We start from the raw sequence: 24,719 nt of genomic DNA, 5'->3' as shown, positions 1-24,719 counted from the left end.
TTTTATTTTATTTTGTGTAAAAATTTAAAAAAATTATAATAATTAAATGAAATGAGATAAGATGAATTGAAGAGAATTGTAAAATCAAACGAGGTCATGCTGCCTTGCTTAAAAACAGAAGAAGCACAGTAACCACGTCAAGTTAGAAGAAATATATATTCAAGTCCTTACCCAAATTTAAAGGTCAAATTTGCATGATCTTTAACTTACTTGGTTGTTGATATTCTGCTGTTAAGAGATTAAATAATCATTATTTATAATAAGTGTGATCTAACAGTCAATAATGCAATTACCCTTGATGAAAGATGCGATCAAACGAACAGCTCACCTTTGTTCAATTATTAAATGTTACTCTAATAATCATTAATCGATCATTCAACCGTCAGAAACTGACAAGGTTCTTGTCTGAATAGTCATCTAATTTGATTGAAAAGGCACCACTGTCTACTACAACATATGGCTTTGGAAGTATGAAGGCTTGCTTTTATTAATCTTAGATTCAAACTCACTGGAAAGAACAAAATTAAAAAAACCTCAAATCATTCTAAATAATTGTGTATGATTTTTTTATTATGCATAATTATTCCTCCTGTAAATAATAAACACTCTCTTTCAAAGCCTTTTGTGTTTACTTAACACTGGATATTCCGCTATCCCGAATCAAAACATTTAATGTATAATCCCTTTTACGTACTTTTTGCATATTCCATTAATACGATTGATAACCCAAAAGAAAACAACTTCCCAAACCCAACACTTAAAGACTGTCAAGCCCAAGCATTCCTTGGCTTGCAAAAGAAAATCCATATCCACGGTTTGGGATGTTACAATGGGCGGAGGAGTTTCATATGGCAAAACAGCACATGGAGTACAACCAGCTCAGTTTCACCACAATCACTCAATGCAGTTCTAATGGTCTGCATAAAAAGAGAAGAAAGAAAAAAGAAAAAAAACCTCTATTTGTTTGTGCAAAAACCTTTATGTGAAGGTCTCTGCACAAACCTTTATGGAAATAGCCCGTTTTGTGTATAGGTTACCCAAGCTCAAGAAGAAAAGCTCATAAATAATCCATAAGAAACAATATACCCCATGAAATAAAAGGGGAACAGTGCACTAAACGACCTCATTAAAAGGAAATGTTGGTCCTAACCCACACACACTGAAGCCGTATCCTAGAGGATTCAGATAATGAGTTTCAAAATAAAAGAAACAGGAAATGAATCAAATAGCCTTAGTGATTGAAGATATATCTTCCACCTAAACTAATTTTCTAGACAGTTTTTGTTTTGGAAACCTTCTTCTTGGATTGTCTCCTAGGAATTGAGTTCTTCATCCCAATGAAAAACAGCAACGCCCCAAAAAGGGCCATATTCTGCAACAAAAAGGTTTAAAGCAAAAAAGCTTAAAAGACTTGATAAACACTGCAAAACCTATTATAATCCTGGCTACATTTCAGGAATATAAAGAATAGAAAAAGGAACAGGCAATATGATAACCTGTGTAAATTTAATGAAAAGTTGAGCAAATTCTTTCTCCTCACTGTCATAGTTGTAGAAATCATATAATATGGTAGTAGCAACCAGCTGATGCAATAGCTGCACGAAAGAAATTGACACTTGAGAAAATTGGCCCAAAAAGATAGCGTCAAGAACCAGCCTAGGCCTGGCAGCTGACTCAAGTGACCCTTGAACCACAGTACTAGAAAAAGATCAAAAGTAAACCACGTAGCATGGTTGAAATACCAACCAGAAGAAATGCCCCAAGAGAGCTGCCAAATATAAAGAGGATTCCTCCAAAGCCCTTCAGTGCTATAGCTGCAGTAACTAAATGTTTCACCTGATGCAAAACGTAGATAAAAAGTATCACCCAAGAGACATTGCTGGCAGGACAAGCACACACCCGGGATACATTTAATATCCAATTTTTTATTCAAAACTCTTGATGAGCACACACCTTATATCTCATTTTAGGTGTATTGTCATAAGGATGTGCTGGATGAATACCACTTACGATAATGCAAGAAAGTCTTAAAAACGGCCTTCCTATCCCAATCCAAAACTTAATCTTTGCCGAATTATTGTTTTTCTCATAAGCCCAGCCCCATGAATGGGTGGAATAAAGCTAATGAAAGAGGAAACCACACAAACCATTTCAACCAGTAATATAGTTTTTACCATCGGCTTTCTACAACCTAGCTTCTATAAATGCCTTCATTATGCAAGTCATAGCATCATATTCCACTCCCTGAAATATACCAATACTGTGAATAGGGTACCAAAAAGGGAAAATGGCTCTTCAAGGATGCAAATGCTCCAGTTTCAAATCTCAAGGAAATCAAATCCACTGAAAGCAAAGTTGGTGTTAAAATCACTAATTTTCATCAAATGTCTAGGTCTATTCTTTGAATCTCTTTCTCTCTCTCATCCATCTATATAGATTATTTTATTTTATTGTTCTATAGTGCTTTAAACATTCATCAAAATTACTTTGAACAACTGAAAATGAGAAACAAACACAGAGAGGGAGAGGGAAAAAGAGACTTGATTCTCACTTCAATATCTGGCAGTTGCATGGTAAGCTGAGACTGAACACGTTTTGCAAAGGCGTCATACTTTGGTCCGAGAGCCTTTGCTGCGGGTCCCCCATCAAGGCCATATTCATTGAACCTATAAAGAGGAATGTGTCCCAACATCTTATATTCAAGAAATTGTGAGAAACCTTATCAACCAAAACTGTTAGAGCTTAGAAACAAAAGATTGCAAGTCCCTGATATTACTTCCAAAGAAAAGAATCTTCTAATGTCACAGAATGAATTACCAGCTAAATCCAAAAGTAATAGCAATAGACAAATTAAAAGCTTTTCCTAAACCATCCATTGTAATAAAAGAAGATTTTGATCATGAACTTAGCAGTGGATCACAATATCAAAGTCTAGTTAAAAATCATCTAATAAAGCATCTCCAAAGATGTCTAAATGGGTTCAGCACGAATTTTAAAGAAATCAGTGAAGAACAGATAACACTTCCACTTGATCCACTCCACCAAGTAAAATATCAGACTTTCTATTGGTAGATAATTATCCATTGAATACCAGACTTCTATTTTTTTCTTTTTAAAAATTTCTCTTATCCAAGGCAGTGTTGCATATGTGTCGCATCCCAAATGACTAGTTTGGGGAACTTTTCACCTTTTAAATCAGATGTAGAAAGGACTTCATAGCTACTTGACTTTAAAGGAAACGGGTGAGCCAACCTTTCGTCACTAGAAACACTAATCACCTCTTTTTGATCTCATCACTTCAACTTATGCAAATCAAAATCCAAGAACGAAACTTTAGACAGTGACACCCATTGTTGATGTTGCATTGTGCGAAGACTTGCCGCATTCCTAGGATTCTAACCATAATTTGCACCAAATGATACCCAAAAACTACCAACTACACCCATTGTTAATGTTCACACGTGAAATTTTCAAAACACACGACATGAACACATCTGGCTCAATTCTTAGCATGAATGAATATTTGTTTTAAAGAGAAAATCCATCAATACGTTACCCTTATGTAACCAATAACCCATAACAAGCTAAACTCAAAGTGATTGATGAAGTAAATTAAAATGAGCTGGTAAGTAACATTCAATTAGTCAAACCCATAAGTTATTTTTTCAACCAAAACCATATACTAAAAAAGAAAATGCAGATCTACATCAAGTTTCAATATAAAAATGGTCAAACAACGAGTTGCAACCTAACATAACAGATCCAACAGCAATTTTCATGTCAGAAATGAAATTCCTTCAAAACCCAGAATTCATATTTGCCTAAAAACCACAAATAGGTTGAAGAACTAATGAGATTACGATAGCAGATAAAAAAAAAAAAACCATGAATACTGAAAGCATATAGAAGGTTAAACAAAAGTAGTGATTGCATGCACTAACTCTTGATAAGCAGAGAGTATGAAAACAGAGGCGAAGAGAACTCTCCCAAGAAACGAAGCGAAAGCCATCGGAGAAAGAGAGAGGAAATCTAGGTAAAGGCCCTGAAGTCTTCTCTGTCTCTCACTCGGTTTGTTTAGGACAAGCAAAAGGAGGAAGGGATTTGAAAAGGAAGGTACCGATTGAGGGCATTATAGTCTAAGACACAAGATCTTTGTACTGGCAGTGCCGCAGTGGGCTTCTTTATGGAAACTAGTTATGAAGTTCGAGGTCCTAAATGACATTGGGTTTCCACAGATTTACATGAAGCAAATTGCAATGGGGAGGGAATTGGGAAGAAATATATTTTGAAATTTTGGGAAAATAATTTTCGTTTTCTTTTTCTAACATATAATTTCTCTCTCTTGCTAGGACCACATTTGATATTATAATTGGAAAATACACAAAACAATCTCATAAACTAGGACCACATTTAATTTTTAGTCGCAAAGAAATTATACAAAACAACTCATAAACTGATGTGTCTTGATGTGATTCGTCAGATCATAAAATTATTTTTATTTTAAAATAAATCTAACGGATCAGATGAAACTATATCAATTTATAAAATTATTTTTATATAATTTATTTGTAGATATAACAGTATTCATATGTGTTTCACAAAATCTTATAAATAAAGTTTTTCCTTTCTATTTTTTTCAAATTGAAAATTATATCATATTCCACGAATGTTTGAAAAGAAAAGAAAAACCCTCCAATGTTCTTGATGAGTCTACAATCACATTTATTGATGGCACATGAGAAGATTGCTTTTTAAGGTAATTGATGTTGATGTACAGTAAATGCAGCACTATTGGGATCAATTTCAAATTTGGGATTGATGGATTTTTTTTTTTTTTTTTTTGAGGAACCGTAGGATTTGAAATTTGAACATCTTCTCTCTCTCTCCCGAGTAAATTATGTGCATGTTTGAATTGTGAGTGAAAAATATATCTTATAACATATAGTTTAAATATTAAATTCTTTTATTAAAAAATTATTTATGATAATTAAATATTTAAAGCACTTTTAAATTTATTAGTTTTGTTTAGAAACAAATTTAAAAAGTGATTTTTGATATAGAAATTATGATCATTTAATTTTTTTAAAGATTATAATCATATTTTAAAAAGTTTAAAAATAATAATTATCTAAAAATTATATGGATATTTTTACTCATTAACAATCTTTTTAAAATTAAAATTATATTTTGCATTATTCAAAAAAGCACTTCGAAAAAAAATATCAAAAAAATATTTTTTCTTAATCGTTCTTTTTAACCTATTTGAGATTAAAAAATATTTTAATATATAAAACACAAACAACCTGATTTTTCTAATAAAAAGTTTTTTAAGAATTTTTTTAGATTCGTAGCGCAAAAAGCCCTGTCTATAAGGTGGCTTGTTGGCTGAACCACATATTGATAATAAGATTGCATGTCAATTTACAAAGAGAATTAATTGCACTTTCTAATATTAAATGAGTTAGAGAAATGATAATTGAAGTCGTGAGTATACAAATACCATACAATCACTTTAAAAAAATGAATAAATATAAAACTTACATGAAAAGAAAATTAAATTTTTAATAGTAGATCTCTCTTTTTCAAAATTACTACACAATACTTACGCACTCCACGACTATATTTAAACTCACATAAATATAATCTTAGGATAGGAAACATTTCAATAGCAGATTTAAACCCTCTTTGTTTTATTACCTGATAAAGGTAATTCAAAGTTCAATAAGAATAAAAGGTACTAAGTGGTTATTTCTGTCTTCTCATGTTAGCATTGGGAATAAAAGATTAGTAATATTAATCCTTCTTGCACATGTTAGAGAAATGCATCTCAGAAGTATTGCATAGTCTACTGCAAGTATTACCTTTAGATATAATCCATGGTTTTCGGGTCTGACGTGCAGGATTTGACTGAAGAGGTTGAGAAACTACTTTTAATGTTTCATCAAACTGAAGAAGCAGCAGCAAATGAAAATATAAAGCTAATTGGGGATGTTAAAGGATAAAATTGGCGCTTATGAGAGATAAGGGTTCAACACAGCCACAGTACATTTTTCAAGCCAAAAAGGAAATATGATTGCAAAATGAATACAGCAAAAAAGCCGAATTTGGCTCAAGAAGCTGGAATTGTCCTCGAATATCATATACCAATCAGCTACACGAAATATTATAGTTTCATGCAATATCACATGTCAATCAACATGCTAATCACTGTGCACAATAAATAGTTGATTACTCAATAATCAAAATACAAGCCCGAAGCCATCACAACTGAAAAGCCGAGATCCAATTGCCAACAAAATAACCAGGAATGCTCTTGAGCCAGCTTCAGTGGAGTGTGAAAGATGGAGTCGATGAACTCCTCGAGGCAATTTGACAGGAGACAATTCTATATACAATTAAAGAAGCTAACTGAGCTCAAGAAGAAAATCATCTTTCATACTTTGTAGATTGAAAGAGGTTTTGCTAACAATCATTTGCAGATTCTGTTAATAATCTCTTCATTAGGCATCAAGACAATAAAAGGTGTAAGATTTCTACAAGTTTATCTGCAGATGGTTCAAACTCAAAGCACCAAGAATGATATCATTTTGGTACATAAAGCGAGTGCTTCAATTGCTCATAAAATCTTATAAGCAATAACCACAGTTCGACAAATCCTCCAGTCAAAAAAAAACATGAAAATAGGGCTGGAGGAAGCAAGAAAGAGACTGCATTAAGATCAACTTAATCATTGCCAACAAGTACCTTAAAAAGGGCACAGCTCAAGGAGCATTGAACCCTCCTACCAACTCCAATTCACATTGAGATCAACTTTAATGGGCCATACAAGTAGTTCAGGTTATGTTTTCATGAACATTCTCAGTCAATCCAATAGATCTCACGTTTGTTAAGTCAATCATTTAGATAAAATGTCACTTAAAACATGTCACATCCATCGCTGCAATTGGGCCTCTAAAAATTAGGATTTATAATGGCATCTTTATATATGCATTACAAAACAAAGACAATGCAGAATAATGTTTTTGTCAGAAAATTGGACATTGATTTCTAGATAACAATCTAGTGCATATAACGAGAATGATCAGATAGAGCTAATACATATAGATGCCATCATTACGGCAATCAAACCAATAGGGAAACATCCTCTATTCATCATTTCATTCTCCAAAATCAGCAAACCAAAACCCCAAAAATAAAGGAAATATAAAATCTTTCAGAACAGAGAGCAAACAAATAGACACAAAAAGACATTCATTTCGAGTGCAAAATTCTTCTAAAGGGATGGATCTACTTAATAAGAATGATATCAATAGGAGGAGAACGATCAGCTAGAGCTAATACAAGATGGACGCCATCATATCGGCAATCAAACCAATAGGGAAACGTCAAAAACACAATCATCATCTCATTCCCCACCAGCAGTTTCAAAATTTACAAATACTATCTCAAAAAGAAAACAAATTTAATCATATAATCATTAAATATATGTGCTATAATAAGCACAAAGGAACGGTGTTGTTAGCCTAAGTAAAATCTGAATGGGAATCACCCATAAACGGCGAGGGAGAAAATGAGATTGTTAAGAGATCCTGTTACCGTAGGGTTCGAATAACAGACGGACGAAATATTAAAGAGTCTTCCTTGGCTGTACATACCTAGAAGCGGCTGTGGTTGGACTTGGAACTGAAAACCCTAGAAAGTATATTTTATAGAGAGATGGTACGAGGATTCTGAAATATCAGAAATACTAAAATTGATAAGATGCTCTGAGGCTCTGAGGCTCTGAGCTTAACTTAACATTCTCACGTGTAATTTGAGGTTTATCTATGAATAAAGTTCTTAAAAAAAAAAAAAACACATACGTGATAGAAATCAAAAAGTTAACATTCAAATAATCATATTTCAAAAAAAAAAAAAAATCAAATAATCTAATTTTTTAAAAATATTTTTTAATTTATTTAAAATTAAAAAATATTTTAATATTTAATATTTAAATAATCTATTTTTCTATTAAGATTTTTAAAAAAAAATTATTTAATCACTTTTTAATATTTATAACACAACCCAAATAGACGTTCTGAGCTTAACACATGTTATAAAGATAAAAATATCGCATCAAAATTATTTTAATTTTAATTTTTATGCATGTGATGGAAATTGATATGTCTAATTTTATAGGCTCCCTCCCTTGATAAGAGCTTTCGCCGCCGGTACTTGTACGAATGAGCCACCATCATATATCCCACAGGACCCGAACCCATTACATAGAGGAACAACCTCTTGCAAAGAAATGGCTTACCAATCAATAAATTTGTAATGAATCTTCCTATTTTTCATTGCATTGTAATAAGTAGATGGTATGTAAATGGAAGATGGTGGCTGCAATGAATAAACCGAATGCACACAAGATGTTTGATGAAATGAGAAAGAGGCAACAACTATGAATAAAGACTGAATGCCTTAACATAGAATCATATAGGAATTGTTCGAGACAACTCCTTCCTCTTGCTACAAGGTACTGATAATGAACTTAAGATCAAAAGACCCCTCCTCCAGGTGCCTCCCTTGCCCATATAACCGATTCCCTAACAAACTCCCCCAGATAAGGCTAACCTCCCATGCCTTTCATTCTAATGACAGAACGCATCATTTGGTTATATATACCCAAATAGTGCGTTTTTTACAAGCCTAAATTTATTATGTATTAATTGGGATGCACAATTTTGGCTTTGTGAAACCAAAACGCTACGTCTTACACTTGATAACAATCCATTATTAACCTAAGACCCATTAACGTTACTGAAGATGACGTCATCCCAGGAAGTCATCCATTTCACTTCAACCTAGTTCGCATACTTCAATTCAGTTCTTCCCCTTTTTTACTTTGTGTCCCCCTCTCTGCACTTAAGCTTCCTAACAGTCTCCCATTTCTTCACAGCACCTTGCCCACAAAGTGTGGGTAAAGCTGTTGAAGCCTCCATAATTTTTGTCATGTGTTTTCTTCATTCCCTAACCCCCTCCATTTGACCAAAACCTCTGTGATCCCTCTATTCCCTTCCCTTCTCCAACGCTGATCCACCACAAACTTCAGCTCGAGAAAGACTTTCTCATTTGAATCAACCGGTGGAAGAGTCGCTAATGGTTGAGTTGCACTTCCCACCTTCCGTTTGAGGCACAAAACGTGGAAGGTGGGGTGGATTCGGGAGGAAGCCGACAGTTTGAGGCGGTAGGCTACTTCTCCTATCTTTTTCTCCACTTGGAAAGGCTTGAAATACCTAGGAGATAGCTTCATGTTACGGTGGTGGGCGATGGACTTCTGTCGGAACGACTGCAACCTTAGGTATACTCAGTCACCTTCTTCAAATTTTATCTATGACCTGTGTTTATCAGCTTGTAATTTCATACGGTCTCTTGCCCCTTTAAGATTTTCCTTCAATATTTTGAGAATCTGATCCCTGTTTTGTAGTGTTTGGCGCACGGATTGGTTGATTGAAGTACTCGGTATATAGGATAGCAGTAGTGGTGGGGTGTAACACCCCACTTAATTAACCATTAGACCAACCCTTAAGCATTCTAGATTAGACTTTTAATTTTAGATTATTACTTACATTAAGGTTAATAGTGAGATTAGCCTTAGTCTTAACACTTACTACCGTTAAGCTAATGATTAGAAAAACAAGCCCATTAGTGAATTTAGTAAGACTTTTAGGACCTTAAAGCATTCATGGGCCTAGCCTAAGAGCCCTTAAGCCATGAACCCGCACACTTGGCCCTTTTAAGCCCACAAGGCCCAAAATCATGTTTAAGTTTATTTCACTATTCAACTTAAAAGCCCAATTCACCATACCATTGGTTTCCTTAAACCCAAATCATACCCTAAGTACCCAAATTGAGTTTTGAAAGTTGGCTAAGACCATTAACCATCATACTTGAGATTAGTGAACTTTAAGCCATGTTTTAAGACTTAATTTCATCTTAATCTTTTATTAACCTTTTAATCCAAAATTTTCTTAATTTATTATTCAATTTCATCATACTTAGGTCTTAGTAATACCCTTAGGTCTTAGTAATACCCTAGATAAACCTCCCCACATGTCATTGAGGAAAATGACATATTAAACCCCAAACTTGCATCAATCGGCTTTGTGTATTGTCCTTTGTATGCTTGGATTGTTTTGCCCTTAGGCCCAACATTTTTTTAGTTTGTCCCCAAGAGTAATATGGTCCTTAAATACCTCATGAGACTCCTTCAAACCCAGTTTGTGCCTTGGACGAAATTGATTATACAAACCAACTCAAATAACCAAGTCGAGTGCATCTTGGTCTAGTTTGTGTAGGAACTGATTGGGTTGGAATTTAACCAACCATCTGCCATGGTTGAGCCACCACCTCATGCTACCTCCTTCACCACCTAATCCCCAAGGGGCTGCATGACCATCATGAAAAATTTGACTCATATTTTCCAAACCATCCAAAAATCGAAGCTCAAATCTGCCGAGTATAAACCGCTTGAACCCGCCGGTTAGCATAGGTAGTTTGCTTGACTTTTTGTCAACTAAACCATGCCTCATGACCTGGCCACCACTATAGGACCATTGTAGCCACATTAAGAAAGAAATCATGGTGGTTTCAGGCCATTATTCCCCCTGCACAAGAGGACACAAACTTATGAAAGCAATCTTAAATTTCAGCAACCACCCTCCATTGCATCATCTTTTTCCGAACTAAACCTCCATGATCACTTGACAACAAACCCTCCACCTTCTACCACAAGAAAAAACAAACCTGCACAAATCAGCTATGATGATGAGTCAAAAGGATGAGTTAAGACAATGAGCAAAATTGTCCAAAGAAAATCACTTTGAACCTGTCGGCCCCATGGTTGGTTTTGTTGGCTTTCCTTCTATTTCTTCTGCACCATGACTTGATCAGCCCCGATAGGAGTAATGGAACAACTATAAAAGTGAAATCATGGTGGTTTAGGGTACTGTTTTGGTCTGCACAAGATGACACAAGTGATGGAGTGCAAATCTGAAAATTTTAGCTTTTTACACCACCTTCCACCAATCACCAACACCTTGGACCAAGGCCAACGTCCCCTCCCTTTGGTTGCCTATAAAAGGCCCCTTCACCCCCCTCATTTCCTTCTCACCTCAGCTCCAAGCTTCCTCTTGAGACTTGAGAGTATTTCTCTCTTTTAGAGATCAAAAGAGTGAAATCGAGTGAGTTCTTGGTGAGTTTTTGAGTGTTACTGTGCAAGGCTGTCTTGAGTGCTTGGAAGGCTACGTAATTTATAAGTTTTCATGCTTTTGATCTTAGTTATCATGTCAAGTTTTGTTTCCAAGTGTTGGTGCTAAATTTGATTGAGTTTTGAGAAGGTTATCATGCTTAGTTCAAAATCGGGTCAATTAAGAGATGATTTGAATGATTAAATAATTTTAAGTGAGAATTTAGCTATGTCATGTCTTAAGCATGATTTGGTATAATTTATCATTGTCTTAACATGATTATGGAAGGTTTAAATTATGGTTAGAAACATGCTTTAGTAGGTTTTGAATCTATCTTTTTTTTATCATAAAATATTAATCGGTTTTAAATAAATTGGAGATTAAAGATATCTTAGCCATGATTAAGTGTTGAGATGAACTTGATTAGCCAATAATTAGATTTCATTATGTCATTAAAGATGTTAGTGGTCATTTGTGATTAAAGAAAATCTCATATGTATGCATTCATAGGGATCAATAATTGAAAACACACTTAGGCATCAACTAGAGTGCATGCCATGAGTTGTGACTGTTTGTGCAAGTTCCACTTTGAGTTTTGAAAATCTAAGGGCATAGATGGTTTTAGAATGTCAAAAATATGAGGTTTATGAATTTTGATTAAATTAGGAGTTCGTTTGCAATTAATGAAAATTTAAGATCTTAACGGCAAATTTTGAGAGTCTAGGGGTATTTTTGTAAATATCTATTTTTGAAACATTTAATTTTGAACCTCAACCATAGAATTATTAATCCTAACTTAGTACGTACTTGATTTCAGCTGTTACGATATTTTTTCAATTACTCCGATAGTTCATAAGTTGGCTTCTAACTTACAACTTGACATATTATTTATGATTTATTGATAAATGCATCATTCATGTTTCAATTATCACATTGAGTATAAAATATCATTTTATATGATACATTGAGTGTATATTTACATGACATGTGATATTTCTACCATTTTAACATATTGCATCTATAAATATAATTTCATGTCATGTCATGGAACACATTTTTTAACTTAGTATGAAAATAATTTTTGTTACAGTCCCAAATGCTAAGATGTAGAATTATCTTAGTGGAACTCCTCTGTCCACTCTGGAGTGTTTAAAAATGGAGTGGTAACCCCTGAGTTGACAAAGAATAGTCAACAAGCTTCGAATGAGTTCTTTTTAAAGAAAGTTGAAGCGAAGTCAATATATTATGATATCAAATGCTGGTGGGTGTACACTTTATAATATTATGTTATATTACCAATGTATTGAGAATAAGTCTGCAGACAACATAGTTTCAACGTGAGTTGTACTGCGGTCACTGTCAAGTACTCACAGTACAAATGAGGAACTGTGGCGATACCACACGTTATGATTAATTTATGAATTGTTAAAAATGATGAAAATATTATTTTTCAACGATTAAAGTAAAAATGTTCTCTAAAAGTAATATGTGTCGTTGTTTTTTTGAAAATTCTGAGGAATCTAGATGGGAGACACACATTTTTATGCATTTCATATTTATCATTTTTTATGTATAATTTTTCTTTGTGCAAGTTGGTTGTTAACTTACTGAGATTTATGTAAATCTCACCCCTTATGGACCCACTATCATTCTACTTGGAATGATAGAAGTTGTATTAGGATACGAGGAGGACAGATTAGATGGAGCACTAGATCCGACTGATTGAGGAAGAGCTTGATTTCGAGAGGAGACTAGATTTGATCAACATGTTTATAGCTCTAGTCCTTCATGCTCTAGAATGCATGAAGCGATTAATTTAACTTTAAAGACTTTAATATTTAGTAGTATTAAGTTATGCTACGATTTGGCTTTAAACTTATGTGATCAGTAATCCATTGGGATGTTTTAGTTATTCTGGCATAAGTTCTGCTTTCATCCTTCTATTCGTTGCGGTTATTGCACACTACTAATTACATATTAGGATAAATTACATATTAACTATCACGAATTGGGGTATGTAACATTTTGTTACATGTCCTGAATCTCTAAATCTCTGTTCCATCCCAAGTGGAGGTTGGGAGCGTCACATGGGGGTACCCATATAAGGTTTGGAAGGGTGTCATTTTAGTGGATGTGTGGTAAGAAGTGTTGTACCACCATTCAGCAAATGGTAGCCACTGTGACCACCTCTGGAGTTTAGTTCCAGCATAGCATCATAGATAACCCTCTAGGCATTTGTTTAGGGCCTCAGTCTGCCCATCTAATTGAGGGTGGTAAGCCGAGCTAACCCTTGTAATGAGAAAAAAGATTGTAAAAAAGAACTCACAAAGATCGGGTCTCGATCTGTCACAATCGTACTGGGAAGCCCATGAAGCTTGAACACATGATTTATAAACAAACCAGCCACCCCAACTGCTATGTAAGGACGAGACAATGGTATAAAATGCCCAAATTTTGTAAACCTATCTACAACAACTAAGATCACATTAGATTTTAGAACCACTAGACATGGGCAGACCTTCTATGAAATTCATAGAAATGTTTGTCCAAGCTTGTTGAGGCACAGACAAGGGTTGCAACAATCTAGCTAGTGGAGATGTCTCATATTTTATTGCTTGACTAATTACACATTCTCATACCACTTTTTCTTATGTCCATTTTCATCCCACTACAATAAATATCCCACTTAGCTCTTTGGTAGGTTTTTAGATAACCCGGGTGCCCCCCTAATGGATTATCATGTATATGTTGCAAAACCTTACCCTTAAATGATGAGTCAGCTACAATTACGATTCTGTTCTTCTTCGATAACAATCCCTGCTGCAAATGATAACGTTTCATTGTAGTAGTACCTTCCCTTAGTTGTCTAAGGACCTCCAGTAGTTTAGTTGACCTTCATAGCTGGCCTTAAGTTCCTCTACCCATTCGGATGTTGGAAATGATATCATAGCCAAATATACCACATTCAGCTTATTCTCTTCCAATTTTCTCGACAATGCATATGCCACTACATTTTCCTCCCCCTTGTTTGTAAACAATGAAAAAGTCGTACCCCATTAACTTACTCACACACTTTTGCTGAGTTACTGTTCCCATACGTTGTTCCAACATAAATTTTAAGGCTTGCTGGTCCATTTTTATTACAAAGGATTGCTCGAGAAGATAGGGCTTCCATTTCCTTACCGCCGTCACTAATGCGAGGAGCTCTTTCTCATATGTAGAAAGAAGGAGTTCCTTACCTTTCAAAGTCTTGCTTATATAGGCAAGTGGCTGCCTTGCCTGCATTAAAACTGCCCACATTCCTCTTCCACTAGCATCTCACCTAATCATGAATGCTTGATTGAAATCCAACAACTTAAGGATCGGGGGTTGTCACAGCCAATTTTAGCTCCTCAAAGGCCTTCATGGCAGCCTCATTCCACATAAAGGCATGTTTTTTTAGTAAATCTGTTAATGGTGCAGCAATGGTCCTATAACCCTTTATAAACTTGCAGTAGTAACCCATCAAACCAAAAAAACCTAGTAAGGATTTAACATTCACTAGTATAGGCCAGTCCAACATAGCAACCACTTTCCGTGAGTCAGCCATAACTCTTTTTTCTCTGATTATGTGCCCAAGTAATCTACCTTAGTGACCCTAAATTGGCACTTTGACAATTTAGCTTACATCTGATTTTTATTCAGTACTTCCAGCATCACCCTCAAATGCATCACATGATTTGCCCAGCACTTACTATATATTAGTATATCGTCAAAAAATACTAATACAAATCTCCTCAAATAAGGCCGGAAGACCTCATTCATCAACCCTTGAAAGGTTGATGGGGCGTTAGTCAACCCAAAGGGCATCACAAGGAACTCGTAGTGTCCGTCGTGAGTCCTAAAAGCCGTTTTTCCAAATCCTCAGGTACTACCTTAATTTGGTGGTATCCGGATCTTAAATCCAGCTTTAAAAACACCACTAACCCATACAATTCATCCAATAGTTCATCAATAACAGAAATAGGGAACTTGTCCTTTATGATCTCTTGGTTAAGTGTTCTATAGTCGACGCATATCTGCCAACTTCCATCCGCCTTGTGGACCAAGAGCACGAGAGAAGAGAAATAATTTGTACTTGGCCTTATCACCTTGGAGTCTAGTAACTCAACCACAATTTTCCAATCTTAAATTTTTGGTAGTGGGGATAACTGTAAGGTCTAGTTGTAATTGGTCAGGTTCCTTCCTTAAGGAGAATTCTATGGTTTAGGGGTTGTGAAGGAGGCAACCCTTTCGGTATTTCAAACACATGGAAGAATTCGGTAATCAACTGTTGTACTTCCTTCCCCCCACCCGAGTATACTTTTTCATTTCCTTTAATTAACGGTTGGAAAAACAAACATTTCCCCCTTTATATCGAAGTCAGCATTGCCTTGCCCCCTTTATCAATGGTAAGACCTTCTAACTTCAAACCCTAATAGCTCCACATTTTTCCTAAGGAACACAAAATTCATAGACAGCTCATGAAAATCCCACACAATTGGTCCAAGGGTCTCCAACCAATCTACCTTGAGGACCACATCACAACTACCCAAAGGTAAAACATAAAAATAAGGGTTAAATGAAATACCTTGCACCTGCGCTCTAACTTTGTTGCAGTAGCCTAAGCTTTGCACCATTTGCCCATTAGCGACTTTGACAACAATTTTGTTAGCCTCATTGATACCCAACTTAGCAGCACGAGCAATAGATAGGTCCAAAAAACTGTGTAGAGCTGGAATCCACCAAAAGCACCACTTGTGCACTCCCAATCCACCCAACCAGTCGCATAGTCTTGAGCTCAGAATTCTCGTGATTGCATTGAAGGATATCTCAGGTTCCACTAAAATGGCCTTTTGTTTCAAATCCATTTCAGTAGCCATTCCAGCAGCTACTTCTTCATCCTCCTCTGACTCTTGTAGCTCCTCCATGCCTTGTAGAAGATATACTTTTGGACTTTTGCAAACGTGAGCGAGATTCCACTTCTCGTCGCAATGATAACAAAATCATTTTTTACGTTTTTCATCCATCATAGTCGAGAACACTTTTTTAATGGGAGGACTAAATTTATGGTTTCGACTGCTACTATCCCCAAACTATCTAAATGAATTAGTGTTGCTATCAAAATAAAATGGGGTCTTCTCGCCTGAAAACTTCATAGGCTTCTTAGTGCTAGCTAGGTATTCCTCTTGAACTCGGGCTAACCCAAATGTTGCAGTCAAGTTATATGGGTTAAACATACGTAGAGGCAACCTTATTTCATCCTTCAGCCCATTGAGGAAACAACTCAGTTTATGGTGGTCTGAGAGCCCCCTTAATCGATTTGAAAGAGCCTTAAAATTGGCTTTATAGGCTGCCACTGTAGTGGTTTATTTCAATGGAGTCAATGTTTCCATAGGATCGTTGTAAGCCATAGGTCCAAAATGAACTAACATAGCACGCACCAAGGTCTCCCAATTCACAAACTGTGCTGCATCTAAACCTTCTTGGTACCATACCAATGCTACCCCTTGCATGTGGTAGGATGCTATTAATAATTTCTAGGCAGGGTTGGTTTGATGGAATTCAAAATATTGAGATGCTTTGAAAATCCACTCGGATGGGTTTTCTCCATCAAAGTGAGGAAAGTCTAGATGAATACCTCTTAGATTCGGCCCCCTTTATTGTAACTGCTCATGATCTTGTTAATTGTGTAGGTCTCTATTCACGTTCCCGTTATAAATGACCAGGGTCCACACCATTTCAGTGAGCTAGTCCAGCCTCTCATCAATGGTATTGAGTTGAGCTTGGGTTGCCAGATGACTCTCCTCCAAGCCACGAACCTGCTATTGAAGGTGTTCTTGGTGCTGTTTGGATCTAGTTCCTTCAGCCATGGTGTTTTTTGGTTTGGTGAGTATGGTTGCTAAGGGTTTGTTTGGTGTGGTTTTCTGGGATGGTGGGTTTGTGGATTGGGATGAATTTGTATATGTGGTTTCTGGGTTGTGAGGATGAATTTGTATATGGATTTGGTTTTCTAGTGTTGGTGGGATAGACTGGATATGTGATACCACTTATAATGAATCTTCTTATTCTTCATTGTATTGTAATAAGGAGATGATATGTAAATGGGAGATGGTGGCTACAATGAATAAATCCAATGCGCACAAGGTGTTTGATGAAATGAGAAAAAGGCAACAACTATAAATAAAAATTGAATGCATTAACATAGAATCATGTTGGAATTGTTCGAGACAATTCCTTACTCCTGCTGCAAACTACTGACAATGGACTCAAGATCAAAAGATCCATCCTCCAGGCTTGCCCATATAACTGATTCCCTAACAAATTCCCCTCAGGCAAGGCTAACCTCCCTTGCCTTTCACTTCAATTTATTCTGTAGTAACTGTAATGATTTTGTAAAACCAAAACGTTGCGTCTAACACTTGATAACAACCCACTATTAACCTAAGACCCACTAACGTTACCGAAGACGACGCCGTCCCACGAAGCCATCCACTTCACTTCAACCTAGTTTGCTTACTTCACTTCAGTTCTTCCCCTTTTTTACTAGTGTCCCCTCTCTACACTTAGGGTTCCTAACAAAATCGTACATTCCACCGTATTCGTAATTGCTTCTTCTCCTTAAAAACTCTAGTTTTTGTTTTCTTCATACTCTATGGTTCAAACTATTGGGCTTGGATTTTTTGTTTTTGTTGTACTCTGTGTTTTTTTGAAGGTATTAGGGACAATGAAGTGATAAATTTTCTAGTTTGTATAACAATTCAATGTTCTTTTCCGGTTTTTCCTTACTGCTTCAGCTTTAATTGTCAAAGTAATTTGTTATTCTTGCCTTCATATGTATCTTGATACGCAGCTTCATCCCAAATGCGCAGGCTTATATAAGTTCGATAATGTTATAGTAATCGCCCACTCTTGTTGCAAGAAATCGTTAAACCCCAGTCCATGTGGTTGTTTTTACTCGACTTGAGATTGAATCACCCCCGCACTTGTGAACCTCTACCACAACGACCATAATTTCTTGGTGGAAGCTTTTATCAAACTTCACGCTGTACTACGGGCCTTTTTTCGGAATCCCTTGTATATAATTTGAGGGCTTGTCCATTCGATGCATTTTATCTCGACTCAATTGTCAAAGATATATGTAATAATTAATATGATACGGAGCAAAACTATTCACTTTCCCGCACACCATTGTTAGCTTTGATATCACTAATTGTAAAGATAAACACCAAGAAGTCACTTGATATATGTTGACTACCCAACTTCACCCAGAAATTTAAGTCAATGAGATTGGCCTTAAAGATGTTATATTAACCAGTACTTTTGCTGTTTGTACTTGACGTGAGACTCTATCAACTTTAAACTCAAAACTTGTAAGTAATGAGAGCTAATTTATAGGTAGTGAAGTCCAAAACCTTATGGGAGTACTTATAAAAAAAAAAAAAAAAAACTTATGGGAGTAATAATGTTGCAAGAAATACTAAGCAATTTTGGTTTCCACATGTGAGTGCCAAAAACACATGTAATTTATAGGGATACAACAGCCTAAATTTCTGTTATGTTATATCATTTACTCACTCTCAAGCTCATATAAAAGAGACAAGAAACTATTTCACTCAGGTGACTACTTTTGATATAGACTTAACAACTCAAAGTCGCACTTCTATACTCCAATATAAAGTTTAGAGAAAAACTGACTTTACCCAGTGTGAAGGATCAAGGGTGGACCAAACTTTGGGTTTTTTTTCCTTGTTTCATTGTATTAGAAAATTTGTTTATTGATATCATGTGTTTTGACAGATTACACTAAAATGATTCTGAAGAGATAGGGAAGGTATCAAAGTTATGCATATAGCGTTCTTAATTAGTTTCAGTCGCAACAGTCGAAAGCAGACAAAGAAGCGGATATCATGAAAGTAGTTTCTGTGGGGTCTAAAGTTAACAAGATGAGCAATGATTCTAGGCTCAGCAAATACAGTTGTGAAAATGAAGATCTGAGTAATAGAAAGTGTAGGTTGGAGCTTGCTTGTCTCACAAAAGCTTTTGAACCGGCCCTTCAGTTGTGTAGGTGGGCTCTGCCAACAGGTCTGTTTATGTTAGATTGTGTTGTTCATCTGATGGAATTGCTTGTGCTGATGTGTTATGCTTGGCTTACCATATGAATCAATCATGGCACTCAGGCAGAGTCGTGTTATATGAGTTAACTTGCCAAACTTTGGATCTTTGGAACAAGCATCTAACAGTAAATGATCTATGGTGATGATAGATACTTATTTGGTAATCGAAATTTGCAGGAGATGGAGTTACAAACAAAGCCCCTCCTGATAGTTGATTGCTTGCAGAAATCATGGCAAGCATTCAATGGAGTAAGATTGGAATCCAAGATTGGAGCTTGAGTGATCTTACAATCGGCTTATATCTTATATATCTTCATCAAGCATCCACAAATCCATTCGAAGATGTTAAGGGCATTCAGATCTCATCAGCTTCAATAGTGAATTTTATGCCCTCGTTAGGTTATTGATGATATATATTTAAGAATATTGTTTCAGTTATCCAAAGTTCTTATTAGGTTATGGTTTCTTAATTTAGGTGCAAGATCTCATCTACCATCTGGAGTTAGTAAGAGGTTGTTATAAGTATAATGCTTCAGGTCTTGCAAGGAACAACATGATTAGGGAAATCAATGTTTTGAAGTTCGTAAACAATTACAGTCTGATGAGGCCTGAATATTACATTGCAATCGATGACCGTAGGAAACTTTTGATTATTGGAATCCGTGGTACTCAAACTATATATGATCTTATCATTGATATTGCTTCTTCGAGTGATGGAGAAGTGACATTTGAAGCAGATTCCACCCACTTTGGCACAGCTGAAGCTACTCGTTGGTTTCTTACTCATGAGATAGGAACCATTAGGACCTGCTTGGAGAAATATGAGGTGGTGAAGATTTATCTTTCATCTATTTTTCAGATTTTTCTCTTTCTATCCTATCATTGTAGTGAGACTAGGAGATGTTTGGATTCGAAGATGATTTGAGATGACTTGAGATGAGCTGAGATGAGTTGAGATGGATTGTGAATAGTAATGAGATGAGTTGTGAATAGTAGTGAGATTTGTGAGTTAAAGTTGCTGAATAGTAATGAATAGTAGTGAGATGAGTTGAGATGAGCTGAGATGACTTGTGAATCCAAACAAGCCCTTATGCCTCCAGAGATATAGGTTAAGACTTGTGGGTCATTCTCTTGGAGGTGCTACTGCTTCTTTATTAGCAATAATGCTCAGCAGAAAGTCAGCTAAGGAACTCGGATTCAGCCTGGACATTGTTTCTGCTGTTGGATATGCCACTCCTGCTTGTGTCTCCAGAGAACTTGCTGAAAGCTGCTCTGATTATGTTACCACTGTTGTTATGCAGGTGTGCGAATGCTTTTAAAAGTATGTTAGTTATATTATTTTGGAAGAGGCAAAGCCTTTTGATTTATATAAAATTCTTGGTTGGGAATCTTTTCTTTGTTTTATCTTTTGTGTTTTTATTCTCTTATCATTTTTTTTCTTGGCTCTATTCAGGATGATATTGTACCTAGGTTAAGTTCAGCTTCTCTAACAAGGCTAAGGAATGAAATCCTTCAAACTGATTGGTAAGCTAAAGCTAGCATCTACAGAAGCTACTACTACTTTTCTTCAGTGACATGCTAAATCCAGTGTGCCTATGACTTATGCTTGTATTTTTTTAGAAGAAAGGCCATCTGGGTGCCAAAAAGAATTAGAAATCAAATGCAAGATTCGTTCCAGGAAATTCTTTCATGTTTGCAACCAAAGTTGTAGTGCATTTATTCTTCTCTTAGCCTATTAATTCTTAAGGACTTGCAAACTGTTTCTGAATTTTGAAATATTCAGGAGTTTGAACTTGCAATTTGAGATTGATGCTCTTTGGAAATTTGTAATCAATATGACAACGTCCTTCTTTATATTAGTTGTAGCTGGAAATGAAAATATGCATACATTGGATGTTGGCAATGCTATTGGTTTCCATTGTCCTCGACTCATCATGGAGGCAAATTGTGTTAAAAGGACTTACGTTATCTTCAAAATGTATTCCATAAATTCCCCACTTTGGATAAACACTAGATTTTTAGATATGTTTTATTTTCTTTTTATTTCTCCCTCTGTAGGACACTATATTTTCATATGTATTTTACTTATATATAAAAAAAAACATTTTCATATGTATTTTATTTACTTTTTCTTACATGATCAAACCCTTGTGTATTACCTTATAGCTTATCACAAAACTGAATCAAGTCTTCTAATGTAATTTTTAGACATTTTACATTATTAAGTTCCATAACAAGAAGTTTGATCATATTTTAAATTTTGTAGAAATGATCAGAACACCTAAACACCAACCAATAGTTTATTAGGCAATATTTCTTAAAGCATCCTTACAAGTTAGTGTCATTTTAAAATAATCTAGTAATGTTTGGAGGAGGTAGTTGGGGAGCACTTTAAGCATTTTTTTTCATCTAGGAACTTTAAAGTAAAAAAAAAAAAAAGGATGGAGATCACCCTACTTATGGAGGGGCCATCTATTGATGGTAGGTTCATCTGTATATAGAAGGTTGCTTCTTCTGTCTGAGCCATCACTTTTATATGGATGGTAATGGAATAGGATTTATGAAATTTATTTTTTGCATTTTGACATGATGAGTGTGGTTGGAAAGGAAGATTGGGAAAATGTAATAAATTTAGTTACCAACGCAAAGCAGGTTGCGTCTTTGGTACAAGATGTAGCTTGGAAACTGGCTGATTATGCAATCCTTGGGAACAATAGAACTTCTTCTGGTAAGCTTGCCCTGCATTCCACCAAGATTGCCAGGCACTTTTGTGTTAAACTTCAGTCAATTGTATCTTTAGAATATACCATTGGTTCAAACTTAGATTTTACATTTACTTATCAAAAAAAGAAATGTAGACAATTATATCATCTAAAATAAAATTTCAATTACAGTGACTAAAGAAAACATTAACTGTGGAATACAGACAAAGAAACAATGTGAAAAATAAGTTTGAAACTTGATCATGATATAAATGAACGTGTGTGTGTGTGTGTGTGTGTGTGTGTGTGGGGACTACAATCATAAACATGTACCTTCTACAATATTTAAGTCTCAAAAAAAGAAAACTAACTTGTCTAGGATTTACGGAGAAGAGTCTTCCTACTCTTTGTAATGGTCAAGGAGACATTGAGTCAAAAGATGTCCATTGCTGTGATTAGGAGACTTCTATTGGGCTCCTCAAAGGGGTCCATGAATAATGAAGAGTTTGTTTTGTCTCCCCTTCTTTTTACAGATGACACCTTGATCTTTTGTGAGACCTATCCAGATCAACTTCATCGCTTGTGTTGTCTATTTCTATGCTTTGGACAAATCAGAATTAGTCTTGGTTGGAGCAATGGACAATATATGAAGATTGGCTCATTTCAATAGATGCGAGGGGTCTTCTCTGCCTTTAAAGTACCTGGGTCTCCCGCTAGGGACCCCTTAAAAGGCAAAATACATATGGGATGGTATTTTTAAGAAAATGGAGCATCGATTGGCTGGGTGGAGGAGACTTTATTTATCGAAGGGTGCGTAGATCACTCTGGCAAAGTATTTGTCATTGTTTCCCATTCTTGTCTGCATTTTCCATTGTCTTAACAAACTTAAACGGGATTTCTTATGGGGGAGAGTCGGCGATGAATTCAAGTACCACCATGTCAAGTGGTAAGGATTTGTGCTCCTCTTTATTTGGGTGGCTTGGGGTTCAGAAATTTGTAATTTTGTAATAAGGCTCTTGTGGGTAAGTGGTTATGGTATTATACCATTGAGGCATTGTGGAGATTGGTGGTAGAAGTCAAATATGGTGGGCAGTGTGGAGGCTGGTGTTCTAATGAGGTAAGCCTATAATTGGGTGGGGGCGTGAAAAAGTATTAGAAGAGGGCGGGGGAGCAGAGATTTTGCTTGGTTTATTTGATCATTCTGGCACGATATAGGGTGTGGAGACTAGCTGTTGAAGATAGCTTTCTCGACATTGTATAGTATCTCTCATTGTAAAGAGGCTTTGATAGCAGAACTTTGCATGATGTCTTTGTTCTTTATTGTTTGTACTCTTTCACACAAAGAAGAGATATAATTGATATGATGTGGCTGATTCCTTCATAGAGACGGATTTCTTATGTCAGGTCTTTCTACCAAGCACTTTTTCCTCGAGATAACCTCTCTTTCCCCTGGAAAAAGATTTACAGAAATAAGGCACCATCAAGGGTAGCATTCTTTGTTCGGTTGGTAGCATCGAGGAAGATCTTAACAGTAGATAACTTGAGAAAGAAGAGTGCTATAATAACAGACTGGTTTGCCCCTTGTATAAACAGGGTGGAGAAAGTATTGATGTCTTTTGATTCACTAGAAGGTGTTTAGGGATCTATGGGCATTGATCGAATCATGCCCCCCCGATGGGAGGTGGACTTGTTGGCTTGTTGGCATGGTGCTATTAGCGGTCACATTCTAATAGCTATTAGAGGACATTCTTTAGGCTTTTTGACCATGATTGTTCTCGTGTCAAACAATGGGGACTCTGTTCATATATAGATAGATATAGATTTAGCGATTGTTAATCTATGTGGTTCTGTAATAGGTTATTATGCTCTAAATGTTGAGATGTCTGGAATTCTGAGTTCCATATAATTAGAAGCTGGAATTTCTTTTCCCTGGGCATTTTAACAATTGGTGGCTCTTGAGTTCAAACCTCTCTCTCCCCCTCTCTCTTCTCTCACCAAATGCTGTGGTAGTGTTTGAACAGATGGTTCCTTCATAAAGGAGTCCCTTGCTGCTCTGGCATCCACTTTAACTTCCAACACAATGGAGAATGATGATGCGATCGAAATGGAAGGAGCTACCTTTGCAGTGTCTGAAGAATTATTTATCCGAGGGACCATTTTCTATCTAAAGAGGAATGCTGACACTCAGGCTGGCATCAGCAGTGCATTTTTTACACTTTGGAAAAGGCATCCAGACGAACATTTTCAGAGGATAGTGCTCTCGAGCAACTTAATTTCAGACCACGTGTGATAGCCATTACCATGCTTTAAGAGATGTACTAAAAGGTTTGCCTGATCCTAACAATGAAACTATCTTCGGATGAATAAAAACAAGATGATTGGTGATGAGTAATGCTATTTAGTATTTACATACAAAGAAATGATGCAAATTAGTTTTTGCAAATACATGGGTTTGGATCCAGGATATAGTATCGCGAAACTTGCCATCTATGCTCCTATAAGATATTTATACGAAGAAATTGTTTCTAGCATTTTTTCTTTTGTATTCCTTTAGTTCCCTGTATTAAATGTCTATTATTTGTAGTTCTCTACAGTCATTATGCATTTTTTTTGACAAATCTCTTTGGAAAAATATTGGCAATTGCTTGTTGATC

The 24,719-nt window shown here is 35.8% G+C and overlaps 1 protein-coding gene, 1 long non-coding RNA gene, 2 other non-coding genes and 1 pseudogene across 4 annotated transcripts; 1 reads left to right on the top strand and 4 right to left on the bottom strand.

Moving 5' to 3' along the window:
* Nucleotides 1-939: 939 nt before the first annotated feature.
* Nucleotides 940-4,229, bottom strand: LOC108994439. Its single transcript, XM_018969659.2, has 5 exons — nucleotides 3,942-4,229; nucleotides 2,552-2,666; nucleotides 1,747-1,836; nucleotides 1,497-1,595; nucleotides 940-1,372 (listed from the first exon to the last, which is right to left on the bottom strand). The coding sequence occupies exons 1-5, from the start codon at nucleotides 4,007-4,009 to the stop codon at nucleotides 1,271-1,273; spliced, it is 474 nt and encodes a 157-aa protein (XP_018825204.1). The 5' UTR covers nucleotides 4,010-4,229; the 3' UTR covers nucleotides 940-1,270.
* A 1,874-nt stretch (nucleotides 4,230-6,103) lies between these two features.
* On the bottom strand, nucleotides 6,104-7,773 carry LOC108994447. Its single transcript, XR_001996689.2, has 2 exons — nucleotides 7,656-7,773; nucleotides 6,104-6,385 (listed from the first exon to the last, which is right to left on the bottom strand). It is a non-coding gene; the product is annotated as an uncharacterized LOC108994447 (long non-coding RNA).
* On the bottom strand, nucleotides 7,076-7,163 carry LOC118349765. Its single transcript, XR_004802683.1, has one exon. It is a non-coding gene; the product is annotated as a small nucleolar RNA Z102/R77 (small nucleolar RNA).
* LOC118349766 lies at nucleotides 7,319-7,411 on the bottom strand. The gene has a single exon (XR_004802684.1). It is a non-coding gene; the product is annotated as a small nucleolar RNA Z102/R77 (small nucleolar RNA).
* An 11,383-nt stretch (nucleotides 7,774-19,156) lies between the features above and the next one.
* On the top strand, nucleotides 19,157-24,428 carry LOC108994454 (annotated as a pseudogene).
* Nucleotides 24,429-24,719: the final 291 nt, after the last annotated feature.

Source organism: Juglans regia, chromosome 10 (assembly GCF_001411555.2).
Source record: "Juglans regia cultivar Chandler chromosome 10, Walnut 2.0, whole genome shotgun sequence".
NCBI lineage: Eukaryota > Viridiplantae > Streptophyta > Magnoliopsida > Fagales > Juglandaceae > Juglans > Juglans regia.
Note: the sequence above shows the minus strand (reverse complement) of the source record. Positions and strands in the feature narration are given on the sequence as shown.